The following is a 21,029-nucleotide window of genomic DNA, read 5'->3' as shown; positions in this document are numbered from 1 at the left end:
ATCTGCTATGAGAATCTGACTAGTCTAACATTGCTGGCTTCTAGAGGTGCTAAAGAAACAGGAGGCTAGCCTGGGTCTGTATTATGCATTAAATGACGTTACATTACCCAGGTGCCCTTGATGATTTCACAATGTGGAGGAAATGTATTCTTTAACAGAGCTTTGTTTCTATACAAAGCACTTTGTAGTAGTAGCAGTAGGAATAGAAAAGTGGGTGTAGATATGAAGTCAATTTACTGGACTGAGGGACCATAGTGATTGGGGGCTACGGAAAGAAACAAAAAGGACAGGGATTTTAAATTTCAGCAGCTCAGGTGATGCCGTAATCAGCAGCAGTAGGAAAGGTAAGAACCAGGTAGGTTGGGATGGTAGAGGGTAAGGAATCTTGTATATAAATCTATTTGAAAGTGGCTGGTTGGGTTCAGCAAAGGTCCTAAAAAATTAACAGACACCCTGCCTTCCTTGTTTGGGACCTATGCTGTCAGTTACTATTCCCCATTAATATGGACACAATGTCAAGAGTTCCCTGACAGTCTGATAAAGGTCGGAAGGAGGCAAAAGAGCTGACACTGCCATCTCAAAACCTGATCCAATTTATAGAACCAACACCAGGTTATCCATCCATCTATTCTTCCATCCATTCAGGTTCATTCATATGCAACTAACAGGTGTTTATATGAGCCAGGCACTGCAGGCTAGGTACTGGGGATGAAATGGCTCTTTGTGCAAGTTGCATATAGTCTTATTGGAGAGACACATGAAAATGGGTAGTAACACCAGTATGCAATGATGGGGAATAGAAGACAGAGCACTATGCAAGCACATAGGAACATCTAACTCAGATCAGGTGAGTCAGAGAAACCTGCCTGGAAGAGGTGATGTCCAAGTGAAGACCCAAAGGATGGAGAAGGGATGGCCAGGTGAAGTGGTGAGGTAGGAGCCTTCCAGGCAGAGCTGTAAGGAGTCAGCAAGGTTGGAGCATAAAGGGTGAGGTGAGGTGTGGTGAGAGTTTGGATGAAAGAGGTAAACAGGCCAGATCATAAAGCACCTTGCCTTATTCAACTGTTTGGACTTGATTCTAAGAGCAGTGTGTGCTGTTTACTAAAGGATTAGATCCATATCTCTCCCTTAAGTTGGAAGGATGGTGCGGGCTTGGGTAGAGCTTCAAGGAGTACTTTGTTGTCTTATGATCATCAGGGGCTAGAGTCAGAGCATCAAGACCTTCGGATCATGTCAGTGGGAGCATCTCAGGAACTCAGAGTCAAGGCTGATAGGAAATTCGGCCCCAGCATCATTTGGCACTCTACTGTCTGACTCCCTATACCTTCCACTACCACTTGAGCATGCTTGTCAAGGGATAACAACAACCTGCCTTTTGTAAGCACTTGCTTTGTACCAGACACCATGTAAGCATTTTACAGCTTCTTCTTGACAACTCTGTGTTGTAGGTATTATTATATCCATCTTAGAGATGAGGCAACTAGGCTTAAAAACTTGCCTTGCCCCAGGTGGCATCGGTAGTAAGTGATAGAGGGAAGATCTGAACCCAAGCAAACTGATCCCAGAGCTCACGTTAATCACTGCAGGAAATATAAAAATGCAAGTAGCATTCATTTCTTTAATATGGATGTTATACTGCAGGGAAAGAGTCTGAGATAGAACTACAAGATTTTTTGTGGTTTTATAAATATAGCCACATGTTTTATATGTGTAGAACATTAAATACGCCATTTAACAATTTTTAAGTGCAAAATTTAGTGGCACTAATGACATTCATACTGTTGTGCAGCTATTGCCACTATATGTCTCCAAAACTTTTCCATCAGCCCAAACAGAAACTTGGTACCTATTAAGCAATAACTCCCTATTCTTCCTTCCTTAGCTCATGGTAACCTCTACTTTCTGTCTCTATGAATTTGCCTACTCTAGATATCTCATGTAAATGGAATTGCACAATATTTATCCTTCTGTGTTTGGCTTCTTTGCCTGGAACAATGTCATTAAGGTTTATTCGTGTGGTAGCATGTATCAGAACTTCCTTTATGTCTGAAACAGATTTCATTGTATGCACATACCACATTTTGTTTATTCAATCATCTGTTGATGGACACGGGTATTTTCCACATTTTGGCTATTGTAAATAATGCTGTAATGAACTCTGGTGTACACATATCTGCTTGAGTCCCTGCTTTCAAGTCTTTTGCATAACTGCCGAGGAGGGGAATTGCCAGGTTATATGGCGATTCTATGTGTAGCTTTTTGAGGAATCACCAAACTGAACATTGGCAAAACCACAAAACTTTCAAGATGGAAAGAATCCTGGAGAGAATTTTGTTAGCTCCTTTACTATACAACTGGGGAGATAATTAATTTTTAAATTAATTATCATTTTTTGAGCTTTGACTATATATGGTAGCCATTTTATGTACATTATCCTATTTAATCCTCTCCAAAAGCCTATGGTGTGTTCATTATCTTAGTTTTACAGATCAAGAAACTGATGCTCAGAGAGGCTAGATAACAGGCCCAGCATCTCACAAATGGCAAATGGAGGAGCTGAGCTTTGTACTCAAGCCTGTCCCTATTGTCAAGTTAACTCAGGACCCTAAACGTGGATCTGCTCATGTCGGAAATGGTTCTTAGTTTTGTCCATCTGTAGATGGAGTACAAAACGTTGTGTACTTGTGAAAATGTTTAATTAGTTCTTTAACTATATTTGGCATTTTACTTTTTTTATTTGTGGGTTTTTTTTCATATTACCCGGGTTCACATTTTTAAAATGCACCTTCATTGTCAGTGAATGACGGAAGATGCAGGAAACAAAACGCTTTGTTGTTATTGGGTGTTGGTGCTGGTTTTCCCTTTTTTGAATTTTCTCCAAAGTATTTCTCTGTATAGCTACTGTAATCTGATGCTCAGTAAACATCCTCTTGATTGGAGTGCTGTTGGTAGTTGGGAGAACTCATCTGACTTTTACATCTTTTTGTCCTCCTTGGGTGTGCTTATCAGTCACCTCTTGTCCAATTTTCTTTGCTATATTATAGATTGAATTTTCAAATGCTGCTTGATAGTGATGATGGCCTTTCTTTCCAAGGATTCCTTTCCTGTTTAAGACGTTTCACACACCATTGTTTAAGCACAAGCACATTTAATCTTGAGCCATCGATAACATCTCCTGCAAGACTTCTGCTTCTCCTCTGCTTTATGGGTGTTTGATTCCATTCATTCATTTTGTGTAATGTCCTTATTACATAATGTATTCTGTTGTGGCTTCCTTTTTACTTTTGCTCTCTAAGCAATTTAATTGGCCATTTGGGGAGTCATATTACTTTTTTTCTGCTTAGGATTTTAAACTCTGTTCTCGATGAGGCTGAGAATTAGTCTAGCATGTTTCTCAGTCTGCTTTTTCATTTTTACTTGCGTAATGAAAGCACACTCAAGAGGAGAACTAGCCCTTGCAGCTATTCCCCATTGCCTTCTCTGAGGGGCTCTACTTACTAATTTTTTCCTCTCTGTCGGGTTTCTAGGTTTTCAAGCTGGGACTTTCACTGCCTCTGGCTCACCTGCTGCCCTGAGCATCTTGCTGGTTATTCCGTCTGAATAAAAATAGTAGCTCACATTTATTTATTAATATATACAGGTGTCTATTTTATAAAGCACATTGAAATACATTATCTGACTTGAGTCTGACTTAAATACAGTAAGTAAACATTATTATCTCTATCTTATAGATGAGGAACTAAGATGTAAGGAGGTGAAGTCATTTTCCCAAAACCAGACAAACTAAGTGGCAGATGCAGGATGTAGACCTTATATTTTTCTAATATTGTCTTCTTTTCTTTTAACACTTGGGTATAGTCAAATTCTTTCTGGTTCCTAGTAATCAGATAGTGAGTTTTCAAAAAAAAGTGTATAAAGAAGCTAAAGGAAAATAAAAAGGAAATAAATGTGGGAAAAAACAAAGTATAAATCTGATGAAGATTGACATATTTCTAGCCCTAACTCTGAACCATGTATTTCTTCACTGATTTGTATTCACTTTCTTTTACCACATAAGAAATCACCACAAACTTAGAAGCTTAAAATAACACCCATTTGTCAGCTCACAGTTCTGTGGGCCAGGCAGGTTTTGAATCTGGCATGGCATAGCTGAGTTCCCTGCTCAGGGTATCATAAGGCTAAAATGAAGGTGTTAACCAGGCTGGCCTCTTACCTGGAAGCTCTGAGGAAGACTCTACTTTAAGCTCATTCTTATTCTTGGCAAAACTCAGTTCCTTGTGGTTGTAGGACTGAGATTCCTGTTTTCTTGGAGGCTGTCAGCTGGAGGCTGCTTTCAACTCCTAGAGCCACATAAATTTCTTAACAGGTGGTCCCCTCCATCTTCAAGCCAGCAGTGGAGCCTGAAATCCCTCTCATGCTTCAAATCTCCACTTCCTCTTCTGCAACAAGCTAGAAGAAACTCTCTGCTTTTGAAAGGCTCGGATGATTAGGTCCAGCTCACCCAGATCATCTATCTTAAGGCTAACTGTGCCAAATTAATATAACCTAATGATGGGAGGAAAATCCATCATATTCATAGTCCTGGGGATTATGTATGGTGTGTATACGGGGGTCAGTGTGGGAAGCGGGAGGAAACATCTTAGAATTCTGTCTTCCGGAGAAAATACTATTTGAGGCACACAGGCTCTGCTTTTTTTCCTACCACCGAAAACACCACAGGCTCTAGAACCCCTACTGTAAGGCCTGTAGGGATCCCTAAAACCTCTCCAACACTAAGTGTTGATTTCCTCTCCGAGTGGGGCCTCAGACAGCCTCACTGGACTTTCAGGTGCTCTCAGGTGTGTAATAGACCATTCCTGACTCTAGCCCCAAGAATTCTTAAATCTGCCTTTCTACATGCTGCCAAAGGTCCTTTGGCTCCCAAATCTTGAAAATCCTACTCTCATTCCTGACCCATCTCTTCCTGTTCTGGGTGGCTTGCCAGCAATCACTAACTGATAACAGTGGTCTCTGCTCCATGGGGAACTTGAGTGTCTTCCTTTAGGGTCCTAGCCGGTATCAGGCCTGGTCCTGGTCCTATCCTACTTTCTGTGTAGCATAAGATAATGCATTATACTTGGGCTCGGCTCTGGAAGCTACTGTGACTTTCTCTCCATATCCTGGGCAGATTAACATTAATGAAAGTGTCATCCTCCCAGCTGCCCACCACCCACTTGGCACCTCCCAGCCATTTCTCATTTCTGATGAGGACCTCACTGAATTCTCACTGAAACCTCATTTGTTGAGCTGGGTGACAGATATCACAGGATCTGGTCAATACCATAGTCTGGTGCTTCTGACCATGATTCCCTCTAAATAATAAGGTAGAATACCTGCCTCAGGGAAGGGATCTTTTAAAATGACAGCTTTAACATGTCATATTATGTGTCCAACAGTTTCTTCACTGACTTACTGTATATAATGATTATGGCCATACTACGGGGTAAGTATTATTAGACATATTTATTAGACAATGAAGAAATTGAGGCTTAGGAAGTTCAAACCACTTGCCTAAGGATACAAAACTAATAAGTGACAGAAGCAGCACAGTTCACACCTCTTCCACTCCCATGACTACTTCTTCTTAGAGAATCACACACACTATGAGAATGACAAGAACACAGCGAAAGAAAGCAGTGTTGCGCTCACACACTTGGGCTTCTCGACACTTGTGTCCCATGTGTTTTTTAAAACCTTTGTTTTGGGAAATGTTCTGCGGCAGTCGTTTCTTCAATCTGCATCTGGTTCCATCACTGTGGCTGCTGCTTGCACATCCCAACGAAGTGCTGCGCTGCGAAGGGTTTCACAGGGACTCAAACAACAAAACAACTCTTAAAAAGTGTCCCATAAAGTGCCATATGCAAACATCATGTGTGGCGTGCACATTTTCGGCAGTGGCAGAATGTCTGCTTCCTGTGTGGATGCATGGGTGGGTGCACTGGAGGCAGGGATATTTTCTGAGTAGTATGACTGTGTTTGGGGGCAGCGTTAGGTACCCAGGCATACATGTTGACCTGACACCCCTTACTCTTGGGTGTAGAACAGATCTATAACAGAAAGGCCTTGTGGTAGGAGTAGATTCCTTTGTTCTGACCCTGGTAGACTCAGCACTGCCATTTCATTGTTTCTAAGAAAGGCTCTGCTGGCAAATCAGTCTTAGTACCTGCCAAGAGAACTGTTTCCTTCTAGGAGAATCTTCCCAGCCCCTGGCCTCTGCCAGGGCCTCAGGCTGAGTGGGGCTGGCTAGGTCCTACATCCACTCTCCTTACCTTAGAGAAGAAGGAGGAAACTGATTCAAGGACAGCCGGTCCATAGACTGACCAGCAACCTGTAAGGTGGCCAGGTATGGAATCTCTTTCCTACCACAAGCAGTGTGGTTAACTAGGCCAATCAAGTTCTCATTCTTGGAAATCTGTATTGGAGATTATAGAGAGAACCAGGCAGCTGGCAGAAAGAGAAAACAGCAGACAGAAAAAGGGAGACAACACGAGAGTAATGCGGCCACATTCATGGTGAAACACTCGGAACTGGGAACTCCTGAGATGGATGAGGGAGATGAGGCAGCCCAATGCTTTGAGTGGTCAGGGATCCCGAATGTCCTCCTGACAGTTCCCTCTGACACCTGGCTGGATTTTTGTCTCTACTCTGGTATTACAGTGAGATTTTAGTCTCTTTAATTACATCTATTAGGATGCTTTGGGCTGCAAGTAACACAAAACCCAACTAAAAGCAGTCTTCATAAGAAAAATAAGTCATCTCACTTAACAAGACAATCCTAAGCATTTCCCCCACTCCTTGGGTTGGCTAATTTAGTGGCTCAAAAATGTCATGAAGACCCCAGATGTTTCCTGAATTTCTTCTCATCACCCTCTATTTTGCTTGTCCTTCTAGCCTACTTTCTCTCATGGTATCAGAAGCCTGCAAAAGTTCCAGGCAATGACACCCAGAGATGAAAAAGGAAAAAAAAGGGGAATGTACCTTTCCTGTGCCCCTTTTAAAGCAAAAGGAAAATACCCCACCAACTCCCCAGCAAGCTTCTCCCACGTCTCATTGGGCAGAATTACACCCTCTACCCATTCCTAAATCAATCACTGGTGCCAGCAGGGAGGAATGCAGCCGCCTGAAGCACAGGGTAGCTGCATCCTTTAACCCAGCCAATGTCAGTCCCCTGTTAGCCAGGGAGAAGGCAAACAGCAGTGTCTGCTCCACCTACTACCTCATCTACTGAACAACAGAGCTCCATTTCATGAGATGACCTGGTTACGTCTGTTTCCTTCAAGTCAGAGAGTTGGCTAATACCCAGATCAGCCTTAGCAAGTTGAAGACATGATCTTCAGTAGGTACTCTTTGAGAGTAGTTGAGAGCTGAGTGGTTATGTAAATATAATACTATATGGAGCCCTAAAATTTCCATCGCTTTCTAATATTTTACGGGGCCTCAAACACATACAACAGAGACTCCAAGGAATGAACCTATCATGCCACTGCTAACTCTGGGCTTCTCAGTTCATTTCTTGCCTCCTTGGGCCTCTTAAGCAGTGATGGCATTCTGTCTTTCCATGCAGGGCTTGCTTCCAGCTGATACACAGGCTTTTCTGGAACAGTGGTTTTCAAAACTTCTTCGTGCATCAGAAAATCTCTTGAAGGGCTCCTTAAAAATTGCTGGGCTCAAAAGGACAACATATGAAGCTTAGGAGTGAAGGGACTTCCTAAGCAGAAATGGGCAAACTTCAGTCTTTCTACTGTGTCTTTGCAGTATTCTATAGATAATTTCCTTAATTTGTAAATTTAGTGACCATTAGCTAGTGATCATTTAACAGGCAGCGATTCTAACAGTATAAAGTCCACAATGTTCTATGTCCCTAGCCTGCCGTTTTTCAGCTGCATGTAAAAGAGGGTAGGATGAGATAATCGATCATCATAAAGATTTAACTATTTTATGCTGAAGCGGCCATATTTTCAAGGGATGAAACCATCTCGCACACAACAATGAAGGTACTCGGCCATAGACTTGGAATGAGACCATATATGGGGATGAGATTCTTCTAGATCCTAATACTGCTGTACTGGCCTGTGTGTACATGGGGTCCTTCAGCTGAGGCCTTGCAAGGCAAGCCAGCTGTGCCATGTTTGTAGATGAGGCAGAGGAAGCTAGAACAATGGAAAAGTAACCTATTTATGCTAGGTCCAGCTATTGAAACGAGGTAGGAATGAGGCTAGGGCCCTTAACTTCCTTAAGGCATACTTTTCTAGCTACTTTCTGCCCTGTGTCTGGTACCTACATCCTTGATGATTTTTCTCTTTGATCCATTGTGGATATATATATATATATATGAAAAGCAAAAAAAAAAAAAAATTGCTGGGCTGGCACTACCTCAAATCTTCTGATCCAGGAGGCCTAGGAGGGGGCAGCTAAGATGCATTTCTTGCTAGTTCCCAGGTGATGCTTCTGCTGCTAGTCCGGGCACCACACTTTGAGAATCACAGCTCTAGGGCTAGGGGTGCTAATCTTCATTCCAAATGGAAGGGAGGCTGCTAAGGAGTCCACTTAAGTAATTTTTCCTGCGATAAAGACTTGTTCCTTGTCACTTGCTGTCAACACCCCTCCACACAGCAGCGACTGCCTGGCTTAATTCTTAAAGTAGAGGCCTCTCAGTAGACAGGGTGGACACTTCTTCGCCTCCTGGCAGGAGGGAGAAAGAAGGGACTTCAATCTTTGGTTGGCAGAGCCTGACTAGGCAGCCGGGCACAGAACCCTAGGGCTTTCCCATCCCTTTGCTTTCTCACTTGTAAAACGAATAAAGGTACTGGTCTTGCCAGCTTCACAGGTTGCTGTATATAGATGGTTGGTTGGAAGTGCCCCGCACAACGCAAGCTCTTTAGGACTCGCAAACAGCCTGAATCGCAGTCAGGGGGCACATCAGGGCTGTGAGAAGGCCCCGTTGAGGGCTCGGCACAGGTGATTCCGGGCTCCCTGTGCTTGCCAGCCTCCTAAAGTAGGTGCCCACTTTCAGAAGCTCTGCACGCCCCACCTGGGCGCTTCTGCTGGAGGTCTGCCTGGCCCAGGGCATCGTGTGCGCGCGAGGATTTCTTTTGCAGAGAATGAAACCACCGTTACTCTCCGTCCGTGGTCTACTCCGGGGTCCCCATCCCACGTAAGTGTTGTGGAACCCCGAGGTGATGAGCCCGGGGGAAGCCAGCATCTCCTGCCCGCCAGTGCCGGCGCCCGGCAGAGCCCCGGGACTCGGAGTTTTTGCCGCGGCTGAGGACGCGGCGCGGGCTGCTGGCCGCGTCGTCGCCGAGGGAGGGCCCGGGCAGCCCTGCAGCGCGTCTCAGCGGAGCCCTGGGGGCCGCGCCGCTCCTCCAAACATGATTCAGAACCGCCCGTCAGCCTTGGCTCCATCGCCTGGCGCGAGCGAACCGGGCTTGGCTGTCTCGGCCCCGTCTGAACCCTGCGGGCCGCGGGCCAGGGCGGGCCGGGATCCGCCGCGCCAGGACCCTGCAGACCCGGCCGCGGCCCGGCCGAGTGCCTCCCGCCGGGGCCTTACGCCCACGGTCCACGCTTGCAACACCAGGGCTGTGCGGCGGGGTCCGCAGCTGGGTCCGCGCCTGGGACTCGGGGCTCCCTGCACTCCTCGCGCCGCACCCCTTGCCTTAACCCCAAGCGGACGGGTCCTGGGGCTTCACCGGCCAGGCCGGAACCCCAGCCCCAAAACTCCCCCCCCCCCCCCCACCGCACTGCCCCTCTGCGCTGTGGCGGGAGTCGGGGACTGGGGCCGGAGAAAGGAGACGCGCCGGTCCTCAAGTCTCTTGAGCCATTTCGGGTCCGGGCGCGCGCCGCAGGGCTCCAGTCGCGCGAGGTTCCAGATAGTGCAGCTGTGTGGCGCCAGGCTCCAGCGGGTTCTTGGTGGGGGCTCCCTCTCTGTGAGTCGGTGGGCAGAGATTTGCCTTGGAGGGTCGCACCTGGCTACAGGAGTATGAGACTTAGTTTCCGGGGAGCAGAGGGGCCTTGGGATAAGGAACTGAAGCTTCTGGGGGGTAGTCTGGAATTTTGGTTTCACCAATTATCAGCTGTCCAACCTGGAGAAATCCACTCCCCCTGTTTTCTTGGTTATAAATAACTATAGCTACCATTTGAGTGCTTATTATTTTCCATGTACTTTATATGTTATTTTTATCTTTCCAACGATTTTGCAGGCCATATTCTGCTGATGGAGAAATGGGATCTCATCCAAGGAAAGTGACTTGCCAGGGTTACACCACTGGTAAGTGGAGACCTATGACTTGAACCTGTTTCTAACTCCAGAGACTGTACTTTCTCTGTAAGTGAGAACTTTGATGCCATACAAAGAATTTTAAAACTGTAAGATGGTGACGGATACCATTCTCTTCTGACCTGTCCTCAGGCCACGTCCTGAAGTCCAGGCTGAAAGCATGACCTTTCTTTCTCCCTACCTCCTCAGCCACACTTCCTTAGGCGGGTCAGAGTGCAAGAGGTAGGGTCTGGGACTGGGGACCCCTGGGTCAGCCTTGCACACCACCCCCACTTGGACCCTTCCCATCCTCATTTCTACCCCACACTGCTCAATGTCCTTGAGAGACAAGGTGGTGTCACTGTCGTGGCATTTCTACTCCACTACCAGTTGCACAAGAGGATTTTCTCCTGTGCTCAGAGTGGGAAGAAGACCAAGAAGGTCTGTACAGTAACTTGAGACCCCTGGGGCCCAGTTTGAGCTCTTAGGACACCAGCAGTGCCTCAAATTTCTCATCTGTGTTTAGAATTCACTTTGCAGGGAAAATGAGTGGACTTTTGGGAAGAGGAGGGCCTGAGTGTCAGAGAAATTTGGGTGCCAGTCTTTTGTAAAATGGAGTCTAATGATAATGCCACCACTAGTCTTGCCTGACCCCACGAGAGTTGTGGTAAGACTTAAAGTGGATAATGGCCACACAGTGCTCTGGGAAGTGTGAAGTGCCTCATAAACATAAGGTGGTATTATTCATAGAAGCCACTGCAGGCAACAGGAATACAAAGATGAATGCCATCTTGGAATCTTTCAGGCTAGCAGGGGAAATATGAATGGCCATACAGTTAAGATATAAAACAGGGCATGCAAATGCTCCACCAATATGCCCGCGTGGTGCCAACTCACTGATTTTGTAATAACAAAGAATATATACAGGTCTACCTGGGTGACATCTACTACTATTGCAAGAACTCCTTCTCTCCACAATGGCTCTAGCCAATCTGTCTCCCCTCTCCAATTAGCCTCCTTCTTACCACCTGCGTGATCTATGGCAGGATTTTTTTTTCCTTTGGATTGTGTTTGTATTAGTTCCCTATTGCTGCTGTGACTGATAACCACACACATAATGGCTTAAAACAACACACGTTTGTTATCTTACAGTTCTGGATGTAAGAAGTCTAAAATGTGTCTCACTGGGCAAAATCAAGGTGTCCGCAGGACTGTTCCTTCTGGAGGCTCTGAGGGAGACTCTGTTTCCTTGACTTCTCCAGATTTTCAAGGCCACCTGCATTCCTTGGTCTGCGGCCCCTTCTCCATCTTCAAAGCTATCAGTGACCAGCCGAGTCTTTCTCACATTGAATCACTGCCACCTCTGCTTCTGTGGACACATCTCCTTCTCTGCCTAACATTGTTTTCTCCCCATCTCAAGACTTAATATAATTATATCTTTAAAGTTCCTTTTGCCTTGTAAGGTAGCAGTTTCACAGGTTCCAGGGATTAAGACCTGGACATCTTTGAGGGGGAGGGAGAATTTATCAAAAACCAAAAACCCTAGGGCCTCAAACAAAACATTTTTTAAAGAGAAATATAAAAGGTTCAACTCTTCTTCACATAAGTAACATAGCAACTTTTTCTATAAATGTAACAAATTCTGAAAAAAAAAAAAAAAAAACAACTTTCAGTTCCTAACTACACCCATAAAAAATCAGACTCCTTGGTGTCAGGGAAGAAGAAACAATGGGTGACAATAAATAGACTCCACATAAAAGGGAAGGGAAAGGCTCCCTAGGTTGAGAAGTTATGATATGTGCTTCACTGGGAATGCAGGTACAGCCTTTGGAAATGATTAGTTGTTAACAATTGTCCACAGCTCTTCAGCTGCTCTACTTTATAATCCTTTTTGCAGTAGACATCTAAAACATTTTTTTAAAGAAATCAATAAACTGTATTTTTTAGAAAAATTTTAGTTCACAGCAATATTGAGCAGAAAGTAGAGTTCCTTGTCCCTTCACCCTCCTCCCACTTAAAACATTTTTAAAGCATTAATAGAATTCTTGGCTCCTTATTTCCCCCCCCAAAAGAAATTCCTACATAAAAAATAAAAATCCTGCTGCTCTGGTTCAAGTGGACTCATGGAGTCCCTCAACCTCTGTAAATCCTACTGCATGGTTTAACACCTGTTTCGCAGTTACTTCTCTGAGGAATAATGAGAATAACTCAAGTTAGAAAGTACCCTCTGGACCACAGAAGTAGGGAGACTGTCATGTTGGAAATTATTCTCCAGGCTTCAGAAGCAAGAATTGTCATAATATTCTCCCAGGAATTGGAAAAGAGCAGGCTCTTGTTCTGACGTAGAAGCATAGACTCTTTTAGACCATAAATCTGCTTATTTTAGTTACAATAGTGAAAGGGCCAGTGGGCAACACGGTAAAAAGTACATGGGCCCAGAAATTGGGGACTTGGATGGGGCAGCTGGGATGTACGGGACATATTAATTAAGACCTAGTGTGGGCCTTTCGTATTCTGGATCAGATAAGTGACCAAGCAGGTGAGGTTCTGTGTGGGCTACCCTGGAATACAGTGTTGCATAAGGTTGTGTGAGAGGTGTAGGGAAAGCCTAGAAAACTTTGCAGGGAGAATGTTTTCTAAGCCAACACCTAGAAGACAAGCAAGAGTTTTCTGGGCAGAGAGTGAAGCTGGGATCATGGGGCCGGATGTGCACAGCCGGGACATGGGAAATAGCTGCAGTGGAGAATGGGGAATGGTGGAGAGCAGTCAGGGCCAGACGATGCTGGCGGGCCTGGAGGCCTTGGGAGCGCTGACTTTCTCCAAGAGCTGGGGGTGCCAGGACAGGGTCCCAAGCAGGGGCCCTACGTGGCCTGGTTTGCTCTTCACTGGCAAACTCCATGGCGCTGGGCAATGTGCCTCTTCTGTTTTTCTTCTTCTCATCGGTGCCTGGCTGAGCTCTGGAATCGTTTCCTGCTCTGAGCCTGAAACTTCAAGCAGGAAGAAGACGGTCCACAGCCCCGTTACTGGGACTCTGCAAATGCGACGTTCCCAGTGGCCCTCTCCCAGGCTCCAGGCCTCCGAGTAGATGAACTTCTGTCTGTAAAGGTTGAAGGCGACCTTGCTCAGACTGCAGCGGGATGGAGAAACGTCACCCAGCGGAGGGGCTGAGGTGCGAGAGGCGACCCGAGGGGTGAAGGCAAGGCGAGTGCCGTCAGCGCACCGGGCTAGGCGGCCTCCCCGCCGGCCGGGGAATTCGTTCCCAGCTGCAGCCGCATCTCACCGCCTCTGTCGCGCCTTTGGGGCCTCAGAGGGAGGCTGCATGGCCCGGAGGCCTGAAATCCGCCATTTGTTCCCTCCCGGGGCGGCAGAGCCACAGCTCACTGAAGCTTGCAGCCTCGGCAGCCGGAACTTGGCCAGCGACCGCCTCGGGTCGGCCTCGGGTCTGCGCAGGCGCAGGCCGGGGAAGCCGTGCGCGGTGGTGTTTCTGCGGCCCGCGGCTGCCCTCTCGTGGCCGCAAGGCGCCATGGCACAGCCGCTTCCACGCAGCGGAGGGGCGCTGGCCGAGAGGCGGCGGGTCCGGCCAGCCGGGGAGACCAGCCAAGCGCTGTGTTTTTCCAGGTCCGCGCGGGCCAGGGGAACTCTGCGTGTTTGCTTGGTGGGAGTGGTTTACTGGGAAAGTAGACGGAAGGTACCCTGCAAATCGACATGCACTGTATTGTTTGGGAGTCAACAGCCTGGAAAGTAAATATCAGGTGAGGGCAGTGCTGGGAACCACCGCCTGCCCCCTCCCCTGGCCTTGGCCTTGATTTTGAGCGCGGCACCGCGGGCCAAACAGCTCGGCGGCCCAGGGGAGAGGGAGGAGGAGGAGGCAGGCAGCGGGGGAGGTGTCAAGACTTAGAAATAGGAGCCAGCTAGGCCCAACCTACGCCTGCCACCCCAGGGGCTGCAAACAGGGAATACCACCCCTTCTGCACACCCCACGAAGACATCGTACACCCCGACGAGTCACCATTCCAGAAAGGCTAGCTTTCTGCAAGGGTGCGGGGGCGGTGAGAGTGGAAGGGTTGCTCAGGGCCCACCCAAGCATAACTGTCTGAAGGGCATACCCCACAACGGAAGGTTTAGGTGAGAGGGGTGAACCCACACTCTGGTACGAGAATCGTGTGTTCTGTTCCACGCAGGGAGCCGCACTACATAGAGTTCTCTTTAAATTCATCTTCACTAGCTGGGTGTGCCTGAGTCTTCTCCTATCTCCGGATTCTGAGTTAACTTTTTGCGTCCCACCCTGTTCTTGTCTCAAGCAGTCGCTTTGGAATGTGTTTCCTCTTGTCCGGGGTTTGAAGATTAGTCATGAAAAACATCACTCTGCCCTTGCTGAAGTGCATGTTGGCTACTTGATCATTCCATCTGTACGCCCCAAGACGGTCTGCTAAGAAGGGCTCCCCTCTTTTCCATGCCCTCTTAGCTCCAGACTCCCCCATCCATCGACATTATCCTGTGCCCCGGGGGGAGGAGGGCGGGGGAGGGTTTCTGTGCCTGGATTACTGGTGGGAGGAGAGCGAGTGCAGAAATGAAGCTATGACTTGCAGAAATCATGCATTCCGTTCAAGGATATTCCTTTCCGTAGCCTCCACACATTCCCTCTGGCTGCAGGCCCCTGGGATTTTTCTGTGTGACCCCGTCACATTACATCTGTATAGATTGTCAAAGCACCTCATGACTGTGGAGGAAGAAGTCGGGGACAGAACATGGATCTGGAAGGCTCACAGCATGGATTTGGTAGGGTGACACAATGTTCCATCTTCTTCAAGAAATGTCTAGACTAGGTGATTGATTCTATCGGAGATCTGGCACAATGCTCTTGCCACACAGAGGGGCAAATTGAGATTCAGAGAGAAGTGACTGGCCCAGGTCACTCAGCCAGCTGGTGACTGAGCTGGAATTCGTTCCCAGGTCTCCTGACATCCAGTTCATTCATTTTTTGCACGTTTCCTGAGGACTTACTGTATGCTAGGCACTGTTGTAGGTGCTAGGAATAGACAAAGTGCCTGTATAGAGCTTATGTCTCGTAGTGTGTATGTGGGGAGATTGTGGATAAACAAATAAACAGATTTATCCAGAATGCCACATGGTTAAAAGTTTTTATGACACTCAGTGCCTCTTTTCCTCTTGTTTTTGAAGGGCATGGGTTTGAGGCTTGAGAAGAGATGTTCACTCATACATTGGGTCTTTAAATAAACATTAGAGGATGCCCCATTATGTGCCAGATGCTGTGCAGGGCACACAGATATAAAGGCAGGGGTCTGTCTTCAAAAGCTGCCACCAGCTGGGCAGATAAGGTATTCCTCTTAGCATCTTTACATGGATTTCTGTAATTGTTACGCTAATTGTTTTTCTCTCCAGATCTCTCCCAAAAAGGATGCTTGTAGAAAATGATGATTCTGAAATGGTACAAGTCCCTTTCCCAAAAGGCATCTCAAAGCCAGCCGCTGCTACTGACTTATTGATGGCTATCACCCAGTAGCCTTGGGGGGATGGTGGGCAGCCCAACCACTGCCTGTAATAAGGAGAGACAACTCAGCATCCGCCCTGCAGTGAATAATAGAACAAAAAGCTGCCGGCGCCTGCAGGATCAAAGCACATGAGCAATCACAGTGTCTGTGGGTTAAATAGATCAGCGAAGGCCAGGCAGCCAGCAGATGTCATGGAACTTTTTGGGGGAGAAGTCTGGGTTATGGAGGAAGCCTCAGCTGGATTTCAGTACCTTACAAGATGCTCTTCTGTGGCTCTCTCCTAATACCTTCCTTGGACATGGAATGCTCTTCCCTCTATCCTCCCTCTTCACCACTGCTGTTCCCAAAGTCTAAAAAGATGGGGGCAGGAGGTGAAGCAGGAGGGGATGGGAAAAGAATACTGGACCAGGAGGCAGGAGACACTGGATCTGTGAGTGTAGGCAATGCTGAATGACTTCCACGGCTTCAGTCTCCCCATCTGTAAAATGAGAAGGTTGATATATGGCCTCAAACTTTCTGCCCACTTTGATAAACCATATTTCACCAAAAAGAGGCAGAGCGGATCTGTTGCTTTTCAGGTTCCTGTCCAGTTACTTCTAGGTCAGACAGAATGATTGCCCCAATGATTCTGGGTCCGCAGACTCAGTCTGTGAACCCCCATTTCTTGGGGGAGTTGGGATCAGGACAGGCAAGAAGACTACACTATTCCCGCCTCCTATTTGCACCCTCTTGCCAGTGGGGAAATCAGTGGCAACCTTAACAGTAATCTTGGAGGGGTGGGGGGGATGAGTTATTATTGGGATTTTTATCTGCAAAGAATATTTTCAGATGTTGTTTGTGCATTTAAATGTACATGCAGTTCTGGACTAGAAGACCCTGGTGGTTGCGGTGCTGTGAGGCATTTTGTATATATTTATCTCACTCAAGAAGAACTGTGGGGTCCTTGTGAAAGTAAGTGTGTGTGTGTGTCTGTGTGCGCGTGTCTGTGTGCGCATGTCCTGAGTCAGCCTGAATCCTGAGCCTTTTGTCTTTGCTTCTGAATAAGCCACTGGAGGAGGTAAATATATAATTGGAGGAAGAAATGTGTCAGGAAATAACTTCTTTACTCATGGAAAGTCATTGAAAACGCTTGCTTTTGTGTATGAGCACAGCACCCTGTAGGCAGGTGAGGAGTCTTAGAACAGAGCAGGGAGCAAACCAGACAAGTACTAAAGAAACCTCCATGTTTGATAGAAACCCAATGCACAGGTCCACACAGACAGGGCATGGAGGTGTGCTCTGCAGGGACACCGCACAGACCTGTGTGAGGGCAAGCCCGGATGCATGTGCAACGAAACATCCTCACAGATACACTTTAATGTACGTGGAGACCTGGTGTTATGGGTTAGACTATGTCCCCCCACAAAATATATGCTCAAGTCTCGTCTTCCGTCTACCTTATTTGGAAATAGGGTCTTTGCAGATGTAAACTGGTTAAGATAATAATAAATAAATAAATAAATAAAGGTAATGGCAACAATGAAAAAAAAAAAGCAAGTCATCCTGGGATAGGGTGGGAGAGCCCTAATTCAAAGTGACTGGTGTCCTCAAAAGAAGAGGGGAATTTGGACACAGAGACACAGCTGAACTTACTGAGCAGAGCCTCCCAGATGCTGCAAACTCAAGGAGGCCTCTGTGCTCAGATCTTTATTCTCTCTCTCTCTCTCTGTTTCTGGTACAGCGTTTATGCTTTTTGGCAGTTCTTTCCTCTTCATTCCCCCATCTCTTCAGTTACACATTCATGTACACATAAACACTCCGATACCCTCAAACCACCAGAAGCCACATCAGAGACTTGAGAGCTTTGGACCAGGAACTGATGGAGACAAAGACGACCTAGGAAGATGACCACATGGGGAATGGAGGCAGAGATTGGAGTTATGTGGCTACAAGGGAAGGAACTCCTGGGGCTCCCAGAAGCTGGAAGAAACAAGGATCCTTCCCCTATAGGCTTTGGTGGGAGCGTCGCTCTGCAACTCCTTGGTTTTGGACTTCTAGCTCCAGAAGTGTAAGATAATAAATTTCTGTGATCTCATACTCAGTTCATGGTGCTATATGATGGTAGCCCTAGAAACTAAGATACCCAGGTATGTTGGATGTATGGGTCAGGCCCACACCCAGGGTGCACAGGGCCTTTGGTTAAAAAAAACTCTCATTTCTGTGGGGAATCCATTGCCAGTGGTCTGAATGGCATGGCCACTGCCTCTCTTCAGGGATGTGCACAAGACCCTGGCCTGGCCAATCAGAATATCTCATGCCCAGGACCACAGTAATTGGGTTGGGGTGGTCAAGATTTATATAAATGATTTACATAAAATGTTTAAATGTTTTCTTAAAATATTTAAAATAAAAAATGTTTCTAAGATTTCAGTTGCCAATTTTTTTTTGCGAGTATATAGAAATACAACTGATTTTTACATATTGGTTTTGTATCCTGTATACTTGCTAAATTCATGCATTAGTTGTATTTTTCTAGATTTCTTAGAATTTTCTATGTACATAAATCACAACATCTGTGAATATACACAACATTACTTCTTCTTTTCCAAAATTTATGCTTTTCACTTCTTGTTCCTGCCTTGTTGCACTGGGTAGAACCTCAGTTGTGTATTAAATTTTTTTTTAAAAAGGTAGACATTTGAGCCTTGTTTCCAATCTTGGGAAGACACTATTCAGTCTTTTGCCCTTGTCTGCTTCTAAGCTGCCAAAGCCTGTGCTGTTGTGGGGAAATGTCACTCTGTGGGCCAGCCATGGTGTGAGTGTGCAGATGGGACAGCAGCAGCAGGTGCATTCTCCTGCGAGGCCAGGCCTGGTGGCAGGCACCTGTAATCACTGCTATTCAGGAGGCTGAAGCTGGAGGGTGGTTTGAGCATGGAAGTTCGAGTCCAGCCTGAGCCACACAGCGAGACACTGTCTCTTAAAACAAAAAATAAAATACAAAACCAACAACCCCCACGCCTGCCTGCCAAATTTTCCTGGGGAAGGCAAGACACACAATTAAGAAAGTAAACATTGAATTTATGTCATCCTTGTCTGTATCTCAATAGCCATAATTGTGATTCCTTCAGTTCTCTCTTGGTAGAAGGTGGGGCCTGAATAAATGATGACATAAAGTCAGCTGAACTTACTGAGCAGAGCCTCTCAGATGCTGCAAACTCAAGGAGGCCTCTGTGCTCAGATCTTTATTCTCTCTCTCTGGCACAGCGTTTATGCTTTTCGGCAGTGCTTTCCTCTTCAATCCCCCATCTCTTCAATTACACATTCATGTACACATAAACACTCCGATACCCTCAAACTACCAGAAGCCACATCAGAGACTTGAGAGCTTTGGACCAGGAACTGATGGAGACAAAGACGACCTAGGAATGGTTGCTTGCCCTACCCTCAGGAGTTTACAATTACTGATAGAGACAGAAGTCTTTGCAGGAGGTGGGGGGGCAGGGGATAGGAGAAACTTTACAAACACATGTGTCAGCACACACAGGGATAATAATAGGAAAGGGGGTTTTCATACAAGGGAAGCGTTTGGAAGCTGGGAGGGTCTTACAAAGCTGTATAATTCAGCATCTGTTGAGATGCAGGAGACCACCCCAGCTCCCAGGCCTTTCTTGATAAACACCTTTAATTTGCAAGATGAAGTTTGAAGATGGGGAGGAGATGCCAATTATAGCCTATATTAATGAGGCTATAAAGGAAATAGTTGTAGCCTCATATTACCAAGCACGAAGGGAATATTTTGAGTAATCTAAGTGGAAAGTCCAGAGTGTAGGTCTGGCTTTAGGCATGGCGGGGTAATAGCCTAAGGCTCACATCCTACCAATTAGCAACCAACCCCAGGAAGAATAAAGCTCCTTTCCCACTAGCTTTGGCAGAAAAGTCCTATAGGAAGATCTGATTAGCTGGGTTTGGGTCACATGACCACCTGAACCCAATCACTGTGACCAAGGGCACGAGGTATTCTGATTGGCCAGGCCAGGGTCTTGTGCGTATCCCTGAAGAGGGGCAGTGGCCATGCCATCCAGACCACTGGCAATGGATTCCCCACAGAAATCTTTTACTAGAAGAAGTAGGGAGCTCAGTTCCGGACAGGCAGCACAACTGCAGCCTATGACACCCTCTAAGCCTTAACTCCATGTATGACTATACGAAGCAAATGACTTATCCTCATGATGCATGTTTCTTCAACTGAAAGAGGGGTCATAGTTTTGCTTTATATTATATTTACACAATTCATAGCATGAAGCCAATGGTCAAGAATGCACTCTGAGATGTTAGGGGGTATTCTATTCAACTGGAGCCCATGGCACAGACATTTTCTTTGTAGCAAGCCACAGAGTAAGTGGTTTCATTCCCTGAGCCTCAATACCCGGTGGCCAACTAGGGTAACAGATTACTGTCCTTGGAAAGGCACAGAGCTCATCAGAAAGTGCCGGCAGGCTGGGCACGGTGGCTCACGCCTGTAATCCCAGCACTTTGAGAGGCCATGGCGGGCGGATCACAAGGTCAAGAGATCGAGACCATCATGGCCAACATGGAGAAACCCCGTCTCTACTAAAAATACAAAAATTAGCTGGGTGTGGTGGCGGGTGCCTGTAGTCCCAGCTACTTGGGAGGTTGAGGCAGGAGAATTGCTTGAATCCGGGAGGCGGAGGTTGCAGGGAGCCGAGATCCTGCCACTGCATTCCAGCCTGAGCCTGGTAACAGAGCGAGACTTGGTCTTGCAAAAAAAAAAAAAGAAGGCAGGCAGCAGGGATTCTCAACCCCTCTCCTTCTTTCTCCCTGCATGGCATGCCATGATCACATACTTGTAGCTCAGAGCATGGTCCCTGAGGGCACGAAGACAGGTGTCAAGTAGGTGGGTCTTGGGACATGCACTATGTGGCCCTCTTTTCTCTAGCTATCCCTGTCCCAACTCAGGCACAAATAAGATTACATAGAGCCACAGAAGGCAGTATTCAGGAATTTAAAAGATAAACGTGCACGGGTAATTGAATAGCATTCTGCTGAAAAATGAGCTCTCAGAGCTCATAATCGAGACTATGCTTTAGTGGAGGGGCTCTCCCCGTCTCCCTTTGCAACCCAGGAGGCCAGCAGCTGTAACTCTTTGGGAGGGCTGTACTAGGGAAGGGCAGGCTTTGGCTTTGTGAGGACTATCTGAGGAGTCGTGGGAAAAGTCCGATGATGGA

General features: G+C 46.7%; 1 protein-coding gene across 1 annotated transcript; it reads left to right on the top strand.

The window, feature by feature from the left end:
• The first annotated feature begins 9,218 nt into the window (after positions 1–9,218).
• Positions 9,219–17,909, top strand: LOC116457956 (nascent polypeptide-associated complex subunit alpha, muscle-specific form-like). The gene is made up of 4 exons (XM_032137480.1): positions 9,219–9,449; positions 9,509–9,945; positions 10,236–10,303; positions 17,525–17,909. Exons 1-4 carry the CDS (start codon positions 9,219–9,221, stop codon positions 17,689–17,691), a joined length of 903 nt encoding a protein of 300 aa, XP_031993371.1. The 3' UTR covers positions 17,692–17,909.
• Positions 17,910–21,029: the final 3,120 nt, after the last annotated feature.

This window comes from Hylobates moloch, unplaced genomic scaffold, assembly GCF_009828535.3.
Source record: "Hylobates moloch isolate HMO894 unplaced genomic scaffold, HMol_V3 SCAFFOLD_18, whole genome shotgun sequence".
NCBI classification, from domain to species: Eukaryota; Metazoa; Chordata; class Mammalia; order Primates; family Hylobatidae; genus Hylobates; species Hylobates moloch.
The sequence above is the reverse complement of the archived record's forward strand: the minus strand, read 5'-3'. Positions and strand labels throughout refer to the sequence as shown.

Excerpts from the sequence above, each read along its gene's own strand:
- LOC116457956 (XM_032137480.1), top strand. The coding sequence starts at position 9,219 with ATGAGCCCGGGGGAAGCCAGCATCTCCTGCCCGCCAGTGCCGGCGCCC. Across the intron at positions 9,450-9,508 it reads CCTTGGCTCCATCGCCTGGC|GGCGGGCCGGGATCCGCCGC; the intron begins GCGAGCGAACCG and ends GCCGCGGGCCAG. Across the intron at positions 9,946-10,235 it reads CAGGCTCCAGCGGGTTCTTG|GCCATATTCTGCTGATGGAG; the intron begins GTGGGGGCTCCC and ends ACGATTTTGCAG.